The sequence below is a fragment of the Physella acuta genome, unplaced genomic scaffold, assembly GCF_028476545.2.
Source record: "Physella acuta isolate Inbredline_101_S28 unplaced genomic scaffold, ASM2847654v3 ptg000642l, whole genome shotgun sequence".
Taxonomy (NCBI): domain Eukaryota; kingdom Metazoa; phylum Mollusca; class Gastropoda; family Physidae; genus Physella; species Physella acuta.
The window spans coordinates 422,049-441,668 of NW_026732161.1; the positions used below are offsets into that span (position 1 = coordinate 422,049).

Sequence of the window (19,620 nt, forward strand, 5' to 3'; positions counted from 1 at the left end):
TAAAGATTTCGATTTGCACCCCCCTCCCCTCAAATTGCTCAATTTGCACCCCCCCCCTCAAGATTTCAATTTGCACCCCCCCCCCCTCAAAATTGCTCAATTTGCACCCCCCCCCCTCGAGATTTCGATTTCCGCCCCCCCTCAACCTTTCTATTTGCACCCCCTCAACCTTTCAATTTATTTTTCCAACCCATTTTGGCGCCCCCTAAAGTCGGCGCCCGGGGACATATGTGTCGTCTCCCCCCCCCCCCCCCGCTACGCTACTGACTGGGCCATAATGATACATTTTAATATAGGAATGGTAGAAAGGAATGGCAATATAGAAAATCCATCCTGATGTGTAGCTCTAATGACCGCGTGTGTCATTATCGATGGCATCGATTCTGTACGCGTAGTCACCATCAAGATACAAAGTTGTTAAAACCCCATCAAGATTCAAGATTTCAACGTTGTTAAAACACCATCAAGTCAAGCTGTTGTCGCTTGTTTTGTTTCGAAGAGGGCGATACTATAGCGAATTGTGGTAAAGCGTGGTCTAGCGGTGCGAACGCTCGTTTTCTAACCTGAAAGTCACAAGTTCGAAACTGTAGCTCAAGACGTTAGGTCGTCTCCTGACTGAGCTGTCCGTCGTGTCCATACCAGGTGGTGTATACATCAGCGATGAAGCGAAATCCTGACACAAACCCGTGTGTCTAGCAGCAGATAATATGGATGAGAAAAATTCTCGATTCCTAACCCTGTGGGGCAGAGGCATAACAACCTAATTCGGCATCCGGGGCATACTATTAATTTTGCGCCCCCCCCCCCCCCCCATGTTTACATATTTATTCATGCCACACCCGCCCTCCCTTAGCTACGCCACTGTGTGCGGGTTAATGAAAGTTAATCTTCATACCAATTAGTTTATAACAATTGCTGGTTTTAAAATATTAAAATTAGTAGTACTAATGTCGACCAACAAAGGGAATTATGCGTGTTGCGTATTTTCTTTATCGTTGGCGGAAATAAGCACTTCAATTTAAAATGAGAAGTAGAGCCTAAGGGTCAACGTGTAGACGTAGTGAATTTGAATATTTTTAAGAATCCAAACAAAGTTATGTTATTTTTAGACAAGGTCATTGCACACGTCAGCAACGCCGCGGAAATGCGTTTCTTCCTGCTAAAGTCACGTGACTTCGTAACGGCCGCCATTTTTCTCACTGTAAAGAGGACAAGTTGCACACGACACTTTACTTTCATCTAATCTTAGAAATCCCACGTGCTGTTTAATATTTTGTAAATACTGTAACACTTGGAAAAATGTGTATTCGGTAGTTTCGTCGGTGTTTGTTTCCAGATCAGCAAACTTGTCGAAATGATTCTAGCTGGATAAATTTTTGATAAAACCAACAACAGTGAGATCTAACTTCTAGATTTAGAATCAAGATCGAGATCCATTCAATATAAAATACAAGACTGAAGCTTATCTGCGCAGTTTCAGAAACAACAGAAGTTTACAAGCAGTAATTCAAGAAGCGGATGATAGACCCAGTCAGCACACATATATTGGCCCAATATTGGCTAAACATTGGTTACCAATATTGGCTTCATCTTGGTGCAACATTGGCTTAACCTTGGCGAAACATTGGTAGTGAAACTCGGCATGATGTTGGCGCAATGTTGGCACAATATTGGCTATATCCCGGCTACATATTGGCCCAACGTTGGCTAGATCTTGGCCAAATATTGGCTATATCCCGGCTACATATTGGCCCAACATTGGCTATATCCCGGCTACATATTGGCCCAATATTGGCTCAATATTGGCTATATCTTGGCCCAATATTGTCTATATCATGGTTACATCTTGGCCCAATATTGGCTACATCTTGGCTCAATAATGGCTATATCTTGGCCCAATATTGGCTATACCTTGGCTCATCCTGTATTATATCCTGGCTACATCTTGGCCCAATAATGGCTATATCTCGGCTATACCTTGGCTCAGCCTGTATTATATCCTGGCTACATCTTGGCTCAAATTTTTATTTTTAGCATACAAAAAGATCCATTCTCATATCAGTCATAATATTTACAAAGGTAATTTCAAAATGTGAAAGAAATTTTAATCAAAATGTAGTAAAGCAGCAATACATACACAAGAACTGCTCATCTATTAAAATCTGTATTATACCATCCATTCAATTGTAAGAAAATTATAACTATACTATAAAGTATTGATTGAAAAAGAATATGTAAATAATAGTGTAGTAACTTTCATTTTGACTTTTATACAAACAAATTAAAACAAATATACAAAACATTTTCATATAATGTAACAGATGTTAAGCAGGCCTACAGTTTAAATTAAACTAATGTAAAAACTTAATTTACTGTACAAGAATACAGAAGCTGTCTTGTACTATGATACGTAAACATAACATTAAAAATAAAAAGTATAAATTATTTGTCTAACAACATTTAATTGCATAGCTCGTTTAAGTATTCTAATTAAGGTTTACATTTTAATGCTGGACCAGTCTGCCTTGTCGATAAATAACAGAACAAAAATATGTTCAGGATCTCTAGATTATAATTGTGGTTAAATAGTGTTGAAATGAATGCCATTGTGTATACAAAATGTACAATCTTTCAAAAGACAGATGGTTCGAGGGTTTATACGCATTGTGTAGAACAGGAATATCACTGTGATATTCAATAAATGTTTTTTTGTCTAGTGTATGAGGTATTTAATTATAGTAAACTGAATATATATTAATTTACTTCATTAATTAGAAATAAATATCACCAGCAGAAGTATTGTCAATACAAATGTTGCAAGTTTTTTTTAGATTGTACAGTGAAACTAAATAATGAAAGAAATTTGCAACTAATTCTTTAAAGAAAAAAATGTCAATTGTGTATTTCATTTAGGGCATTAAATCTACACTAAACATACATACAATGCCAACTTAAATTATTATATTATTACAAAAGGAAACAATTTATTAATTTAAAATCAGCATTGTTCTTAGACTATTTTGGTAAGAGCATCTTTTCTTTTCGTTAAGCACTTAAATGCAATATGTATTAAACTGTTAACCTGATCCATCTGATCAATTTTTTAAAAAAAATCTGATCTAAAATTATTACGAAAATCACTGTTGTCCTCATTCTTGTGGACCCTTGTGGAGCTGAGAGACACAACCACACCTCTCTATTTTTATACTTGGTTTTAGGAGATTCCCCAAAGTTGGGTCCATAACACTCTGCCTGCTTGTGTTTTGTTGGTTTCTGATATTTTCCATGTTTGTTTTGGATAACAAACTTTCTCTTTCCTTTGGGATTCAAATCCAATAAAAGCCTGGTTGTTGATTTGTGCAAGGTATGTTATAATCCATCCACATTCTAAAAAAGAAAAGTTACACACTAAAAGTCATTTATGAAATAATTACAACCATACACTGCTCATTTTGCACTAAATTTATTATGTTTATTTTATTTTGCACTGCACTGAACATACAACAAGAAGCCCCTAACATCATGTTTGCTACCTTGTAACGATATATTATATAGGTATAAAGACTGGTGGTCTGGGGTGTTCATGCTACCCAGGTAACACTTATACTGCATATATATATATATATATATATATATATATATATATATATATATATATATATATATATATATATATATAAACAAAAGTGAAAAAAAAAGACCTGGTAATAAAAAAAATAATAGTATGTATATAAATATTATAAACCCCTTACCCTATGTCTCTGAGTTAAGAAGGTGCCAGACAACTTTTTAGCAATTTCATCAACTTTATCAATTCAGTAATTGAACGATTAGACCCTTCAGAGTGACCCAGAAGTAATGCTTGTGGTCTGAAATTATTTTACTAATATCAGTAAAGGCATTAACTACACATGCTGATCATTACATGCAAGCAAAAATTACTAAATGAAAATTATTATTCACTTTGAAACAATGTAAACTTACAGTTGTTAAGTGTTAAGAACATTTAGTGATTTTCTGGTGTAGCCAGTATTTGGTGAAGTATCAAGCAGTGGGGACCTTATAATTTATTAAAAGATTGATATATCTCCAGTGGGCTGATTGATATACACAACACCTGGAGGCCTGAAAATAAATGGCATTCTTAGTTATTAAATATAATAATAAAATGAGTGAGTGATACAATAAATGATAGCCAGATTAGATACTAATTTTTAAGTATCTCTGTTTATTTGATCTCTGTATATAAAGGATTTGTGTAGTCAACACTATATCTAGCCACCTTTTTTATTTCATAGTCTTAAATTGGGTATATATCAGACTTAGGTGAACTGATGAATGTACTACTAACTTGGCTTTATGTTTAGCAATAGTGTCCTCAACCATTTGCCTACTCTGTCCTCTATATGATAATATGAGTAGTGTTGATCATTAAGTATGGCTTACTAATAGTACCATCTTATCGCTGTTGGTCATGAAATTAAGTGTTGCTCTGAGGTCTCCACACTACTATTTACACAACTTACATCTTATTCATCAAAACATGCATTAGACTGGAATCCCCAGGGAAAAAGGAGGGTGGGCCGGCCAAGGAAAACATGGAAGAGAACAGTTGAGGAGGAGGCGAAAACAGCTGGGCTCTCATGGGCACAGATTAGAGGAGCAGCCCAAGTCCGCTGGAGATGTGTGGTTGCAGCCCTTTGCTCCCCAGGGGCCACAAAGGAGTGATGATGATGACATTTTATTCTCCCAAAGGGAGCTGTAACAGTAATAGAAATTTGAATGACAATCTTGAATCAATTTAGAATTCTAGTTGACTAATTTTTTTCAAAATTAATACCTATCAAAATACACTGTGACTGTTTGTTTAACATGTAGAAATTTGTTCTATAATTGTGTCTACTGTTCCTCTCTCTCTCTCTCTCTCTGAATTAATTATTAAAGACAGTTTCAAATCCTTACACAAATAGGCCTAGAACAATAAAATTAAGTTTTTTTTAGAGTTAAAGTGAATGATTATTTATTAATTTATAAACATTTAAGCCCCCCCCCCCTTCCCCTGTGCGTGATAATTATACCTAAAGTTGAAAACCAATAAATACATCGATCTATCAATAATCAATATAAACCCAAACGTACTTGCATACTTTTCAATACAAAAAAAGTGCTGTCAAAATTAACCGCCCTCTGAATACGATTTTTAGTTATTTAGTATTATTAGAATCTAGATCTATCTAGATCTATCATAAAGGAGATTATTGTAAAATGTAATTATAGCCTAATGCCAAAATAAACAGAATATAGACTCTAGTATTATTAATATATAGATCTAGACTAAATATCATCCCTCATTTTATTACCTCAAATAAACTACCTTTTATAACTTTTATTTGATGACTTAGGCCCATAAAGTTAAAGTTTCCAACAAAAAAATACGAGTTTTCCAGATTCTGCATAAATAAAGTTATACTACTTCTCACTGTTGAACTAAAATGGCTACAGTGGGCCTACCTGTTTTACTGTGACTGGATACAAAGTCTTTTGTTAAGAAAAATGGCGAAGCACCGGGATGCTGGCTTGCGAACAATAGGAAGGAATGTGAACAAAGGGACAATGGGCGACAGGGGGCCGGTGGCAGTAGCGCACACAATTTTAAAAAGATTAACAAAATGTTTAACACATGCAACGTAGTCTGTTATTGATGCTATGTTTACATTAGAGCATGATATTAAAAGATAACTTAATTTTAGTTAACATATATTAAGTTTAACAATCATATTTAACTAAAATTTCTGCAGTGAATCCATAAATCAGTGTAATCTTGGCAGCCAAGGTAAAAACGGTTAAATATCAAGGTATCAAGGGATGCAAGCATGTACCAATCTTGGCTGTACCCTGGCGTAAGCTTGTCCAATGTTTGGCCATGATTACAACATTGGGCCAAGCTTGGGCCGACCCTGGTATTACATACTGTGTTAGCTGGGGACTACTGACTGGAGTTATTAGAGGCATAGATCAAGATATTAGAATCTAAATAAATTAATGAATAGTAGGCCTAAAAATAACAAATTGATTCATCTCAATGCCCCATACTTTGACTGTGAAACACACTCAACTACTAGATCTAGATCTAGATCTAGATCTAGACTATTCTAGACAATCTTCAAACTAGAATCTAGATCTCTAGATCTAGATCTAATCTAGATTCTAGATCTAGATCTAAAATGGTAAAATCTAGATTCTCTAGACTCTAGATCTAGTTAACTCAAGAATACTCAAGATTCTAGAATCAAGATCTAGATCTAGATTCAGCATATCTCTTAATCTCTAGATCTAGAATCTAGAGATTAATCATTTAGATTCTAGACCCAACTCCTTACTCCTAAGTAGTAATATTCCTAGATCTAATAAAAAAACTAATTTGGCATGGAATTCTTGTGAACAGTATCCCTGGGCCTGGAGTGAATCTTTTTATATTTTTGCTTTTAGCCTCTAGAACTAGATCTAGGCCTACCAAATTTTTAATTTTACTGCTTACAAACAAAACATGAGCCATTTAAAATTTAGATCTAGATATCTAGCTAGGTCTAGGCCTTAAAAGTTAAAATAGTTTTAAAATAGCCTAGGCCTAATCAAAATAGATAAATTGGCTTAGAATAGGCCTAGATCTAGATCTATATATCAAATCTAGCTAGATCTCTAGAATCTAGGTTTTAGATCTTTTTGCAGCATCCTTGTGTTATATGTCCATATGAATAGGCCTACTACTACTACTACTAGAATCTAGATTTCTAGATCCAAGAACCAGAAGAAATTATTAACATTAGGAGACTTAGCTCTTTTTATATTATATATTTTTGCTTTATGCAGAAAACATGTGCTTGAAAAATACAATTGTACTGCTTTCCTGCTGCAGTTTCATACTCTCTCAACTTACCGCAAATGCAGAAGCCAAAAGTAATTCTACAGGTGGTTTGGTTGATAAACCTAGTAATCAAGAAGGCCCAGAAAATATTACCAACAACAGTTCAAACCAGCCTCAACTAAGTAAAACATTCAAGTTGTCTTCAAACAAAACAGCAAGAAGTTTAAATCATGTGCCAAGATTTACCCCTGGAAATGAAAGCCTTTGCTTTGTAGTTAGATTTTTTTCCAGAAACAGTGATGATAATTTCTTAAAAATAAATAGATTGGAAAATATAATGAGTACGCTATCTCACTCTCATGAGGAAAAAAGTCATTTGAGAGACCCAAGCCAAAACCTAGATAATCATAATCAGGAACATGTTGAAGAAAATGACAGTCATCACAATGAAATCCCTGCTATGCTGATAAGAAACACCACTACAGATAACTATGTTAGCCTATCTGATCCTGGCAACTTTTCCAGGAACACAAACAACAGTAAGAAACACCACATAGAAGAGGATGCATCATCTGTTATGATGCCATTACTTCGTGGCAGTAATATACAAATCTCAGATGCAACCACTTGCGATAGTTTGAAACAAGCTTTTCATAAACCTGAAGATCGCAAGGTAGTTGAATTAATCACATTTAATTAAATAATTGAGAATATATAAAACCTGTGGTATATTATTTAATGGACACATTAAAAATAATTGTCCATTACCTTTCACTTTAACCTGAGCATACTACAGTATGACACATATTCTATTCCACTATATGTAATAATCTACATATAATTAGCTCAGCTTAACAAAACAGCAGGTCTACCAGACCACTAACTATTCAAACATTAATTGACCTTATTATCCTTTAGCCTATCCAAGTCCAATAAAGGCTTAGCTTAAATCACTCATTAGATTCATTTAATTAATTATTTATATCATACTGTTTTGTTTTTAATTTCAGTGCCTTTCAATCGAGGAGCTTTTGAGCCTGTTTAGATTTGAAAACTTGAAGAGTTTCAGTCAGAATGAGTTTCTACAGCTGTGTCCTGCAATATTTGACCAGGTTGAATCTGGCTACTGTGGTGACTCACATGCCCATGAGGGTGACTCACATGCCCATAATGGTGAATCCCATGCCCATAATGGTGACTCACATGCCAATAATGGTGACTCACATGCCCATGAGGGTGACTCACATGCCCATAATGGTGACTCACATGCCAATAATGGTGAATCCCATGCCCATGATGGTGACCCACATCTTCATGAGGGTACCTCGCATCTCCATGATGGTGGTGACACACATACCCATGATGGTGACTCTCACTCAGAGGAAGTAGCATCACCAAAAGGTTAGAATGAATTTTTTTTCTCATAGAAACTCAGTAGAAATAGCAGTTTAACAGTAGTTTTTTTGTTAAATCTTCTTTGTTTATAATATGTGTGTGTATGCATATATATATATATATATATATATATATATATATATATATATATATACATGTGTGTGTGTTTAATTTTTTTTTTATGAATGAGGGGGGTGGAGGTATTTGCATGTGAAAGTACTTCACTGAGTTCTGGAAGATCAAGGTAACAATTATTGGTATAAAAAGTATGTTTTTTAGCACTGTTCCATATATTCACTAAAATCTTAAAGGCTGTACAGTGTTGTTGCAACTCATTATTGCTGTGAAGATGGAATTAGTGTAGCTGGACATTCCAAAACATTTGAAACTATCTTGCAAAGAGAACAATGATGTATAGATAGTATAATGAATTTAACTGTAATTATTTGTATCTTACTTTCAGCATGGGGCTGCACAATGTTGTCTGTGTGTCTTCTAAGTATTTGCAGTGTTGCCGGAGCTGTGGTGATACCAAATATGAAGAAAGTCTTCTACAACCATGTACTGCAGTTCTTGGTTGCTGTTGCAGTGGGTGCAATGTGTGGGGATGCCATGCTACATTTGTTGCCACATGTAAGTTGAGCATTCCTCAAACGAAAGTTTTATTTGCAACTTATTTAAATTGAGAGAAATTACTGTAGCGAAAGAGGGGTCAGCATAGTCGAGTTGGTAAAGCTAAAGGTTGCTAGACCAAAACGTCTCGAGATTTAACCCCTCGGCAGATGTGGGTTAATAGCTGGTGGTAGCAACTCTTGTGGGAGAGACAACTCCAAAATCAAACAACTGCTGCCTTGTAGTTTGTTCTTGGTCGGACAAAGGCTATGGAAGCAAATCCAAAAAGAAAAGCAGGCTGAAATTGAAGTCAAGTGTCAATATGGCGCATAACATTAACAAGTTTACACATATTACTTAAATGTGTTGGATTGGAGGGAGTCTCTTCCAACACTAGAATTAAGAACAAAGAAGAAGCTGCTTAGAAGTGGTATTCTATTAAAGTTAGCTTATATGCTTTGAAATTCTAGCCTGACAAAACTGAATTCTATAAGGAACATAATATATACTTATTTTGTGAAATTTCATTAAGCAAAATGCTTAAAGTAAGGCGTGATGTATGGTCAAATGGTAGCCTAGAGTATTTCAACTTACTAAATCAGCAGTCCATTTACAAAGTTTGATATTTGAATTTCTTGCAGGCTCTGATGTCAGAATCCCACCATGCCAGCCACCACCACACCTTCCCAGAAACCAACAACAGGGGATCAAACTACAACAGATTGCCCGTCTTATACAAGGGCTTAGTTGCGTTGGTTGGAATCTATCTGTTCTTCTTCATGGAACGCCTGCTCACCATTCTCACTAAGCGTCACAGTACAAAGAAAAGTATGAAGAATAAGATCAAGAAAAGATCTGTAAGGAATGTTTTTTTTATCTTTTTGATTTTTTTAAAAGAAGTATTTAAATATTTTTTGTAGTTTGATTTTCAATAATTAAACTTCAAAGCAATCAAGCCAAATCCATTAGCCATAACAATGACACAATTTTATTTGTTTATTTGCTTCACAACATTATGATAGTTAAAATATATGAATCATTTAAAAGAAAACTAAGAAATTTTATAAACCTTTACAAATCATCTGGAAAAATTTTTAACCGAAATAGTTATATATTTCACAACTTAAGTAAGTTTCAAAAGTATAATTGATTAAAATGACTAAGCTATTTTTAAAACTTAGTAAAAAAGTTTTATTTTTATTTTTTTTAAATAAAAAAAAATATCTGGCAGCTTTTTGGGCTAAAATATTATTAGAATGTTACACGGTTGGTTAATTTTTAATAAATGAAGTGTTCCATATAGGAAGGATGTGATGGCAGTTCAACCATGATGACAAGACTAGACACCATAAAAGATGAACTACCTATTTACCCATCATGTGATGATGTTGTCATGGTTGTTCATCCCAATAAAGGTTCTTCTTTTATCAAATTTTATTTTGAATAAATAATTAAATCATTTGGATTAAATTAATTTTCTCTAAGGACATCCATGATAATAACGTCAAACTTTTCTGGATAATTTATTACCTCCTTTGTTAGACATCACTTTTACTAGCCTATCCCCTGATCTGATTATAATTTATTTTTAAAACAGGGATGTGACTTTTCCGAATTTTAGCGGAAATCCGATTTTTCCGTTTCAGTTGCAAATTTCCTCCGCTGATTTAATTTTCGCCGAATTTTTCCGACAAGTTTCAATTTTTGTCGATTTTTTACGAAGTTTTAAAAATTAGGAAAAAAAACAACGGAAATGTCTTCTACGGAAAGGGCCGACATGCTCATTCCACTTATTCGTATTTAGATTTAAATCTACAACTACTGTACTTAGGTCAAACGGACACTCGAATATGCGCATTTTTTCGATTGCGCTAGGTCTGACGGTGCTAAATCAAGATTAAATGTAGATTAAGATTCGGAATTTCGGCGGACTTTCGAATTTTTCAAAGCACACTTTTTTTAGTCCAAATTTTCCGCTGATATTTTCAGTTAACTATTTATCAAAAACACGGGAAAAGGTAATCTAAAATAATGCAGTTATTCAAATGAAGCTGACATCTCTTAAGCCTGGTTATCTAGCTATCGATATAGCCTAATTTACCTATGGGTATTTTAACCCGCCTAAATCTAGAGTTTCTCTCTGATTCTATTTTATTTCGCAATCTCAAATTAATATTGAAATCCTTGCAAAAGGTGACTATGAGGACTAGACTAACCCGCCCCACCTCGTAGCAACGGTGGCTCTTGTGACCTCACCTTGACCCCAAGTACGTGTTCGGTACTGCTTGTGAAAAAAAAAATGACGTCACAGTCAATTTCAAAGAGCTGTTCCTGCAATACGCATGCTTGCTTCGTAGGCCTACAGATTAAAAAAAAATACTAAACTCAACGTGACTACTACCTGTCTTGTTTGTGTAAGAAAAAATACATTCAGACTGTGGGGGGAGTCTGGCTTTTGTAGGAGAGAGGGGAGGTAAATTTCGTCAAAAAAAACGTGGATGACCCCTAACAATTTACAGCTATTCCAAAAAAGCATAAATAACGATGTGGCTTGGTTATCATAATGATTAACTTTGGTTCACACGTCAGACCCTTTGTAATTTTAGCTAACCTGGTCCATTTCATTTTTCCATCACATGAACCTAAAACTTTCAAATTGTAACTAATCTTAATCTAGGCTCTTTCCAGTTGAAGACAAATATTTTTACCAATCCAATCTTTAAAAGAATATATATTAGGCATAAGGCCCCCTATTTAAAAATTGAAATCAGGAGTACATCTAGAATCTACACTAGATTAGTACAATTTAAATTAGCTTAATGGTAAAATAAAACTTAATTGCTACTTTTGTTACATTGTAATTTTTAAAAAGTTGTTTATAAGGTAAACATTAAATTGCAATTAGACAAGACTTTCAATGTTATTTTAGAGTAACATAAACTTCTTGTATTTAAAATATTAAGTTCATTAAACAATTAATTAGTACAGTAACAGTATGAAGCTGCTTAACCGCGATAAAAAGAAGATAAAACATATTGAGTTATTATCCGAAGAAAATTTCCTAATTTTTTTTCCTGGTCTGGTCACATCCCTGTTAAAACCACGACACAATTTAAAAAAAAAATATTAACTAAGCTGGTTCAACATTAACTATATTCATCCATTTTTATTGCAACTTACAGAAGTAGCATTTTTTTTTTTAAAAATAAAAAAACTTCTGAAATTCAGTTATAAAAAAAAAAAATTTAAATTCACAAGTGTAAAGTTATACTTCCTCAACCCACTCCCACTCATACATCCTAAAAAAAGTATGAAGCCCCCATTCCTCTACAAGTTATACGTCATTTATGGATAATATCTAAAGATGTTATATTTTAAATAACTAAATTTTTTAAAGAATAATCTGATTTCTGCCGTGAAATGTACAGCTTAAACATCTTTCAATTATTTTAACATCATTTTAACAGATATAGGATAGATCTTATGTTGCACTTCAAATTGAATAGTTGTTAATAAAGATTAAATCTAACGTACTCTTATCTGTTCTAGTGTCCATAATATTCCTTTTGTCCGATGATTATTTACCAACATTATATACTAAAAATTATTTGTCATCATTTATTAATATATTTTAAAAACATGCAAAGGATGAGTATTCTCCTAGCTACCTTTTCTCACATCTACAAAGTATTTCTAAATTTGATTTTCAATAACTCAAGTATTTTTATATACTCTCCCATTTCATTGGAATATCTTATATATATTTTCTTTTCCCCCTTAGCACTGAAGGAATATGCTGACGCCAGCCACGAGGCACATCTACACAGCTGTGACGAGTCTTTGAACCCTTCAGCCTCAGGTCATGATGTGACCGCTGTGACTAGCCGCACTGATGTGTGTATGTTGGTACCCAGTGCGAAAAGGAAACAGTGTAGGGTCGAATTACCTGACTCTGAAACTGATCCGTGAGTTGATTTTATAGTTTTCTGTTTAGAACAATATAATTTAATAGTTTTCTATAGAGAACAATATGGTTTTATAGTTTTCTATCGAGAACAATATAGTTTTATATAAATTAAATAGTATTCCACTGAAAAAAAGTTATTTTAAAATAAATATAGATTGTATTCTATAGAGAACAATATGATTTTATATAAATTAAATAGTATTCCACAGAAGAAATTTATATTTTTTAATTTAAAGAGAACTATAGAGAACAATGATTTTATGTAAATTTAAATAGTATTCTAATTCTGTGGAGAATTAATAGTATTTTAAAGTAGATTTATTAGTGTATGTACATAGTATTCTATAGACAACAATATGCTATAAAGGTAGATGTATTAGTTCATGTAAATTATATTTTATAAATAATATAATTTTAACAACAATGTAATTTTTCTGCTTTTTAATTGAAATCTTCTGTTTTTATTTGAGGACAATTGTTAGCGAATATATTTCTGCCGGCTGAATTTTTTCTAAACAAAGTCTGAAAACTTTTTCTCCTGTTACATTCCCCATTTTACTTTGCTAAAAATTACAAAGGAAAAGAAATCAATTTAAAGGAATATTTTATGTATAAAACAACACATAGCTCTTGTTATATTTTACTTAAAATTGCAGACACTTACTCGTCACCTGTCTCTTTGATATAAACCATCCCTCACATGTATGATAAAGGTGAAAGGGGATTATTAAAGGATTATGTGGTGTAAAATTAACAAAATAATAAGACTGTGCCTACTATAATTTGGTTTACCACAATTTATCAGGGCCAAAATTATTTTTATATTAAAATGTCCTTTAAATTTTAATAAAATAATTATTTTGTATTACTAAAATACAATTTTTATAATTAAAATGTTTTGTACTAAAATGTAAAATAAAATCTATTTCTAGAGAGATAAAAGTGAGTGAGACGTTTCCTGTCAATCATGCACACAGCCACTTAAACGTGAGCTCTAGGACCTGTATCAACTCTGTTGTCCTGATAGTAATCATTGGAGACATGATCCACAACATGTGTGATGGTTTGGTCATTGGCACAGCTTTTGGTGGCAGCATTGCTGGTGGAATCAGCACCTCGCTGGCTGTGTTTTGTCATGAGCTACCACATGAGATAGGTACTGTGGGGTTTTATTCACTCTGTAACTTCATGAGTTGTTGGGTTTATTTAATTTATTTTTTAATATAAGGTCTTGTTGGCTGTATGCTACTTTATTTACTCTGTTTTTAACTTCATGATTTTCTTTGTTGTTTTTTAATGTAATTTAAGTTATCCTCTTATGGAATGGTCCATTAGGCAGATGAAGTAGGGTTCATCTATTTCAAAGACCTCTGCATAAAAAGGGGCAGTGTAGTGATCAAAATGCCCAGCTGCCTATGAAATCATATACACTTGAGCCAGAGATTTGAAATTGATTGAGTTGTCATTGTGATTACCTCAGGCAGTTTTACTTTTAAATATCTAATAATTAAACTTGCTGACAATGTGTGGTTTTATCCCTATGCTCAGGTTTAGAGGATTTACATGAAAGGAGGATGCAAATAAAGCATTTTGCATTTGTTTACATCGTTTTCATTTCATCCTTCTTTTTTTTTCTGAATCCTTGACTTCTCATTGTCCTTGAGATTGATGTTCTTAACACTTCGGCTCATCTGATTCTTTGACAATATGAAAGTAAAAGTAGTTGTGTTGCCTGCACAATGCTCAGTTACTAAACTGGTGTTTGTAATTTACAGTCATGTGTTCCTTAACAGTGTGAACCACATACTCATTGCTCCAGTTTTAAAGCCACCACATATCAGCTGCATTGAAGACAAATACAGTAATCCACCTTTATTTTAAATCAATGTATAGTGACAATATTACAAACAACCAGAGCAAAAACTAGAATGCTAATATTTTCAAAACAATGTAACATAATACATTGCACAATTTCTATTTGGGAATGAGATATCAAAACACTTTTTGTCAAGATTTAATGTTTTCATTGTACTGCATTTGTCCTCTATACAGCCAATATGTTGTTATCTCTTTTAAGACAGTTCCATATATGATATCAAATTGTATTCATAAATTGGTACAGTTAATTGAAGCTGCTTTCAACCCTGAACATAATTTTATGTACACTAGCTTCTTAATACTAGAAATAATGTTTACAATGAAGATATTTTTATTACTACATCCACTACAGGTGACTTTGCAGTTCTTGTGAGATCCGGACTTACCATTAGAAAAGCAATGTTCTTCAATTTTCTGGCTACCATCCCCAAATTTCTGGGGGCAGTTATAGGGTTAACACTTGGCAGCCAGAGTTCAGCCTCGTTGTGGATATTTGCTATGGCTGGGGGGATGTTTCTTTATGTTACACTTGTTGACCTGGTAAGTCTTCTCAGTACTTTGACGAGTATGAAATTGCTCCCTTTATAACACTAACATTTGTTTTGATACTGTGGTGATTTGGCATGAATGGGTTACATTGGTTCTACTTGTTACCTGTTCTGTCTGTCACTCACTTGGCTTTTGTGACATCTAGTGTTTTTTTACCAGTTTGTCAATGTGTTTGTATATCTTGTGAGAATCTTGACTGCCTTTAGGCAGTGTCAATGTGTTCTCAACAGAATTTTTTTTTTTTAGTATTTTTTAAGTTTTTAAAATAACAGTTAAATGTTATGTTTATAATTAAAGTTTAAGGAAAGCCATCCTTTCATGACAAAGTGGCTAGTACGGCTGATAAAGTTCACTTGTTATTGTAACCTCTGCAAATGAAGGAACGGGGTGGTCATTTTTATGCTGAACTTCTATTGCTTTCCCTTACATGAGTAAAGTACTTATTAGAGTTATGTGAACCCAGGGAGGTCCTACTGTTTTTTGACTTTAGAGTTAGCAGTGAAGTGTCTGACCACACTGTCCTATTTGTTTAGAATTATAGTTATATTTTTTAAAAATGGTGGAAAAAGAGAGAGTCCTTAGGTCATTGCCTTTCTTTAGGTCCATATAATCCTTATCAGACTGGCATTTAATTTCTAGCTTCAAAAATAATTGTTTCTTCATGTTTTTAAATCTTCATATTTTTAAAACCCTAGAATCATTTGAATCCATATTTTTAACTCAACTGAAATCTTAAAATCCCAATTTTTAATGCACTGTTTTCAACTGCCAGAGATGTTTGGATACTAATTTTTAACCTGACTCTTCCAGCTTCCTGAAATGACATTTGTGTACACCAAAAGTGGAGAGCCTTGGTTCCTACACCTCTTGCTTCAGGCCACTGGGATAACTCTGGGGACAACTATTGTGCTTATCATAAGTGTGTCAGAAGAATCATCACTAACATCCTGATTGGCTGAAAAAATAGAAAAGGAATTTTTATTTTTGTGTTCCACTTTTCTGGTTCTTTTGTTATAATGCTTAACTGAGTTTATTTTTTCTTTTGTATATTGCTCTTTTGGTTGTGGTTATATTAAAATTTTCTTCTATTCATGTCATTATTTGTCTTAGCTACTTGATAGATATGAATCTTTTAGAATTGGATACTTTTGCCTATGTGTTCCCATGCTTTTATTGTTATGGCTGCAACAGGAATGTCATTTCAGTACTCTTTTCACTCCTTGAATTTGCATTAAACACATAGTTTTATTCGTTTAAAATACAATTTTTGCCTTATGTTTCATGGCAACCATGACTAGTATTTTTTTTTTTGAGCATATTCCATGAAAGAATTATTTTTTTTTAAGTATTTACTTAAAATATATTGATGTTATGAATGAAGATATGTTTTGGTAGGAATTCCAGAAAGCCAAAAAAAATCAAAATTACAAAAGTACTCTAAAACTTGTTGGTATTTGATAACACAATACATTATTTATACTTTCTTAAGCCAGATTTTGTGCCCTTTTGTTGGTCAAATGTATCTGGATAATGTTTCATCTTATTTAATTATTTTTTGTTTCTAGTCAACATTTATATTTCTTTTATTATAGACTGCCATACAGATATAATCTTTTTTCATTATTTAAACAACACATTGAGGGGAGAATTTTAAAATGTTTTTTTTTTCAAATATCAGAGATTTAAAAAATTATTTTTGCTATTTTTTTAATTCAGAATACTGTTGTAATATAGTAGTTTTGTATTTAAAATACTAATTTTCATGAATAAACATGTTGAATTATTTATAATTTTTAAAAAGTTGAGACATAAAATATTTTTTTATATGTGCTTTATGCAATCAGCGAGTGTCCAGCATACTATAAGAGTAGGATTGGTAGATACAGCATTTTTTTTAAACATCAGTAATCAAATTACAAGGACAAGATTTTACATTATTAGTGGATATAAAAAAGTGATATTTTTAGTTCATCATCTTAATTATCTTTTTAATGTTAAAATGAACACAGGTCTAGATTTTCAATTATTAGTGGGTATTAAAAAATTCAATATTTTTAGTTCTTAATAAATTCAAATAAATAATGCAATCAATATCAGCTTATAGGTGGTAAAAAGTTCATTTGTGAATGGACAGGCTCATTAAATAAATCCTGTTGTATTTGTTAGAATTGCTGTATGTTGTTAGCATTGAAACGAAACTATATTTTTAATGTTTTGAATTTCAACATTCCGCATGCTTAAACGAAGAGCTTTACATGACCAATTTTCCAAATAGATTTAAGCTATACAATAATTGTCCCAGTGATCAATTTATAATTTACTTAATTTTGTTTACTATGTAAACTGTGGTATTAAACACTGATGTTTGTCAGGATTCCAATCTGCAAACTTAAATAAGTTCAAACAAAATTGATCAAATAATTATTTTGCCAAATTGCAAATTTTTGTTAATTTATTTGCTTTCTAGCAAGTTATTTAATATGAACGAAAAAGAAAATACGAAACTATTTTATCATCTAATGTAGTAAACTCCAGACATCTTTGTTGATGAAAATGTCTTCCATAGTTATTGCTAGATCTATGCAGTCCTATTACTTAATGTTTTTAAGTTTTCAGAATAGTCAAGTTCTATGCATTTTTATATAATTATGTTGCACTTGTTTTGATTTAAGAGTTTTGAATTCCATTTATTTTTAAATGATTTTTGCCATATTAGCAAATGGTTAGAAAATAGACAATCAGTATTTCTGAAATGTGTTTCACTATTGAAACCGTCAGACTTATTTAAATTTTTTGCCATTACTTTATTACACTCATCCAAAAAAGTCTCATTTTACGTATATTCCAATATTTATTATGTTTTTTTAATCAAATTAAATATTTGAAATGTTTAAGCTTTGCTTTATTACTATTACCTTTTAAAATTACCACTGTATTAGCAACACTGAAAAATTTCTAACCATTGCTTTTTTACTGTGTAATTATATAATTGTTTTAGTCATTTATGTGATAAGTAATTAATGTTACTGCTTGTTAATTGTTCACAAATGATGTTGATGTTCAGTGATGGAAGGCCTATAGATTAATCCCTAGCTTTGAATTGAAGATCAAGCATTTTAAACTAAGCTTTTTAAAAATTGGATAAAAAAAATTCATCCAAAGCTTCATAATGAAACTAAAATACATTTCAAAATATATATTAAAATTGGAAAGAAACATTTCAGTGTTTGCTTGAAAATATTCTTGTGGATTTTTTTAAGTTACGTAATTTTCAGCTGTAAAAAATGCTGTATCCTTTTTTTTTTATTTAAATAAGAAATATATATTAATTATCATTTCTTTATCTTATTTGAAACCATTCACGTAAGTATTTTATGTTTTTTATCTATAACTTTATTACTTGTGACCAATCCTTGTCTAAAATGTGGTTAATAATTAGCCATTGTTTTTTGTAACATTTTTATTTTTAAATCAAATATCAAAATTATGAAAACTTTTAAAAACGTATACTATTTGCTTACGGTTATCTGTCCAAAGTTTACAAAATGTTAAAATCAAACTATTTTTCCTGGTTCTATTTATCTAAATTATATTTTTTTGAACTGATATTAAAAAGTTGCAACAACGTTTATTCTGTCATCAAGTTCAACATGCTTGTGGTTCTTTGTCTCAGATTGCAAGAAATTTTGTTGAAACTATTTTTTTAACCTGCCTGATATTCCATTAGAAGAACAATTCCAACGAAAGCTTTACAGAATCTCATTATATTGCTATTCCAAATGCTCTTTTTTTGTCATAAAATGTTGATGGGATTTTGTGGTGTTAGTAATTAATAATTATTACCTCTTTGTTGTTATAATGTTGTTTTTTTTAAGAGTACTTAATCATTTCCTTTGTTGTTATATTGCTTATTATTTTTCAAACATTTTCTGTTGAAATTATTTAACATTAAAAATTGTTTTATGATATTATGTCTGAGTCTTATTGTTTTAGTATTTGAATATTAGCTGTAATTTTGTAATTAACATATACCACCTGTTATTAAGATTGTTGTAATTGAGGTGTAAACTATTTCCTTCCTTGCAGTTTTTTCCAAGGGGTGCTAGTTTTATTTACAATTTTCTGCCTTTCTTTTGTAATCTTTTTTATTTTTTAAATTTCTGTTTCCAATAGCATAATAATAATTCTGTCTTTTTTAATTTCTTTTTCTCCCATTATTTAGACACCATACTGTTGCAAAAAAATTATTTTAACAGGCTGATAGTGTAGTATCAAACTACAGAACAAGCAAACTCCAATTCTTGTCCTAACAGTGATATCAGCAAAATAAAACCTCTGTACATTACTTAATTGT

At 32.1% G+C, this 19,620-nt stretch overlaps 1 protein-coding gene and 1 long non-coding RNA gene across 3 annotated transcripts; one reads left to right on the top strand and one right to left on the bottom strand.

The window, feature by feature from the left end:
* Nucleotides 1–1,195: 1,195 nt before the first annotated feature.
* On the top strand, nt 1,196–19,205 carry LOC131948376 (uncharacterized). Of its 2 annotated transcripts, XM_059309981.1 has the most exons (11): nt 1,196–1,524; nt 5,985–6,008; nt 6,871–7,538; nt 7,876–8,266; nt 8,724–8,893; nt 9,514–9,729; nt 10,176–10,287; nt 12,654–12,837; nt 13,772–13,995; nt 15,070–15,257; nt 16,077–19,205. In XM_059309981.1, the coding sequence occupies exons 3-11, from the start codon at nt 6,876–6,878 to the stop codon at nt 16,215–16,217; spliced, it is 2,289 nt and encodes a 762-aa protein (XP_059165964.1). In that variant the 5' UTR covers nt 1,196–1,524; nt 5,985–6,008; nt 6,871–6,875; the 3' UTR covers nt 16,218–19,205. The 2 variants fall into 2 exon arrangements, with proteins under 2 accessions (XP_059165964.1, XP_059165965.1); XM_059309982.1 differs by lacking the exons at nt 1,196–1,524; nt 5,985–6,008 and having other exon boundaries at nt 6,333–7,538.
* LOC131948377 (uncharacterized) lies at nt 2,093–4,982 on the bottom strand. The gene is made up of 4 exons (XR_009388001.1): nt 4,527–4,982; nt 3,985–4,125; nt 3,753–3,869; nt 2,093–3,387 (listed from the first exon to the last, which is right to left on the bottom strand). It is a non-coding gene; the product is annotated as an uncharacterized LOC131948377 (long non-coding RNA).
* Nucleotides 19,206–19,620: the final 415 nt, after the last annotated feature.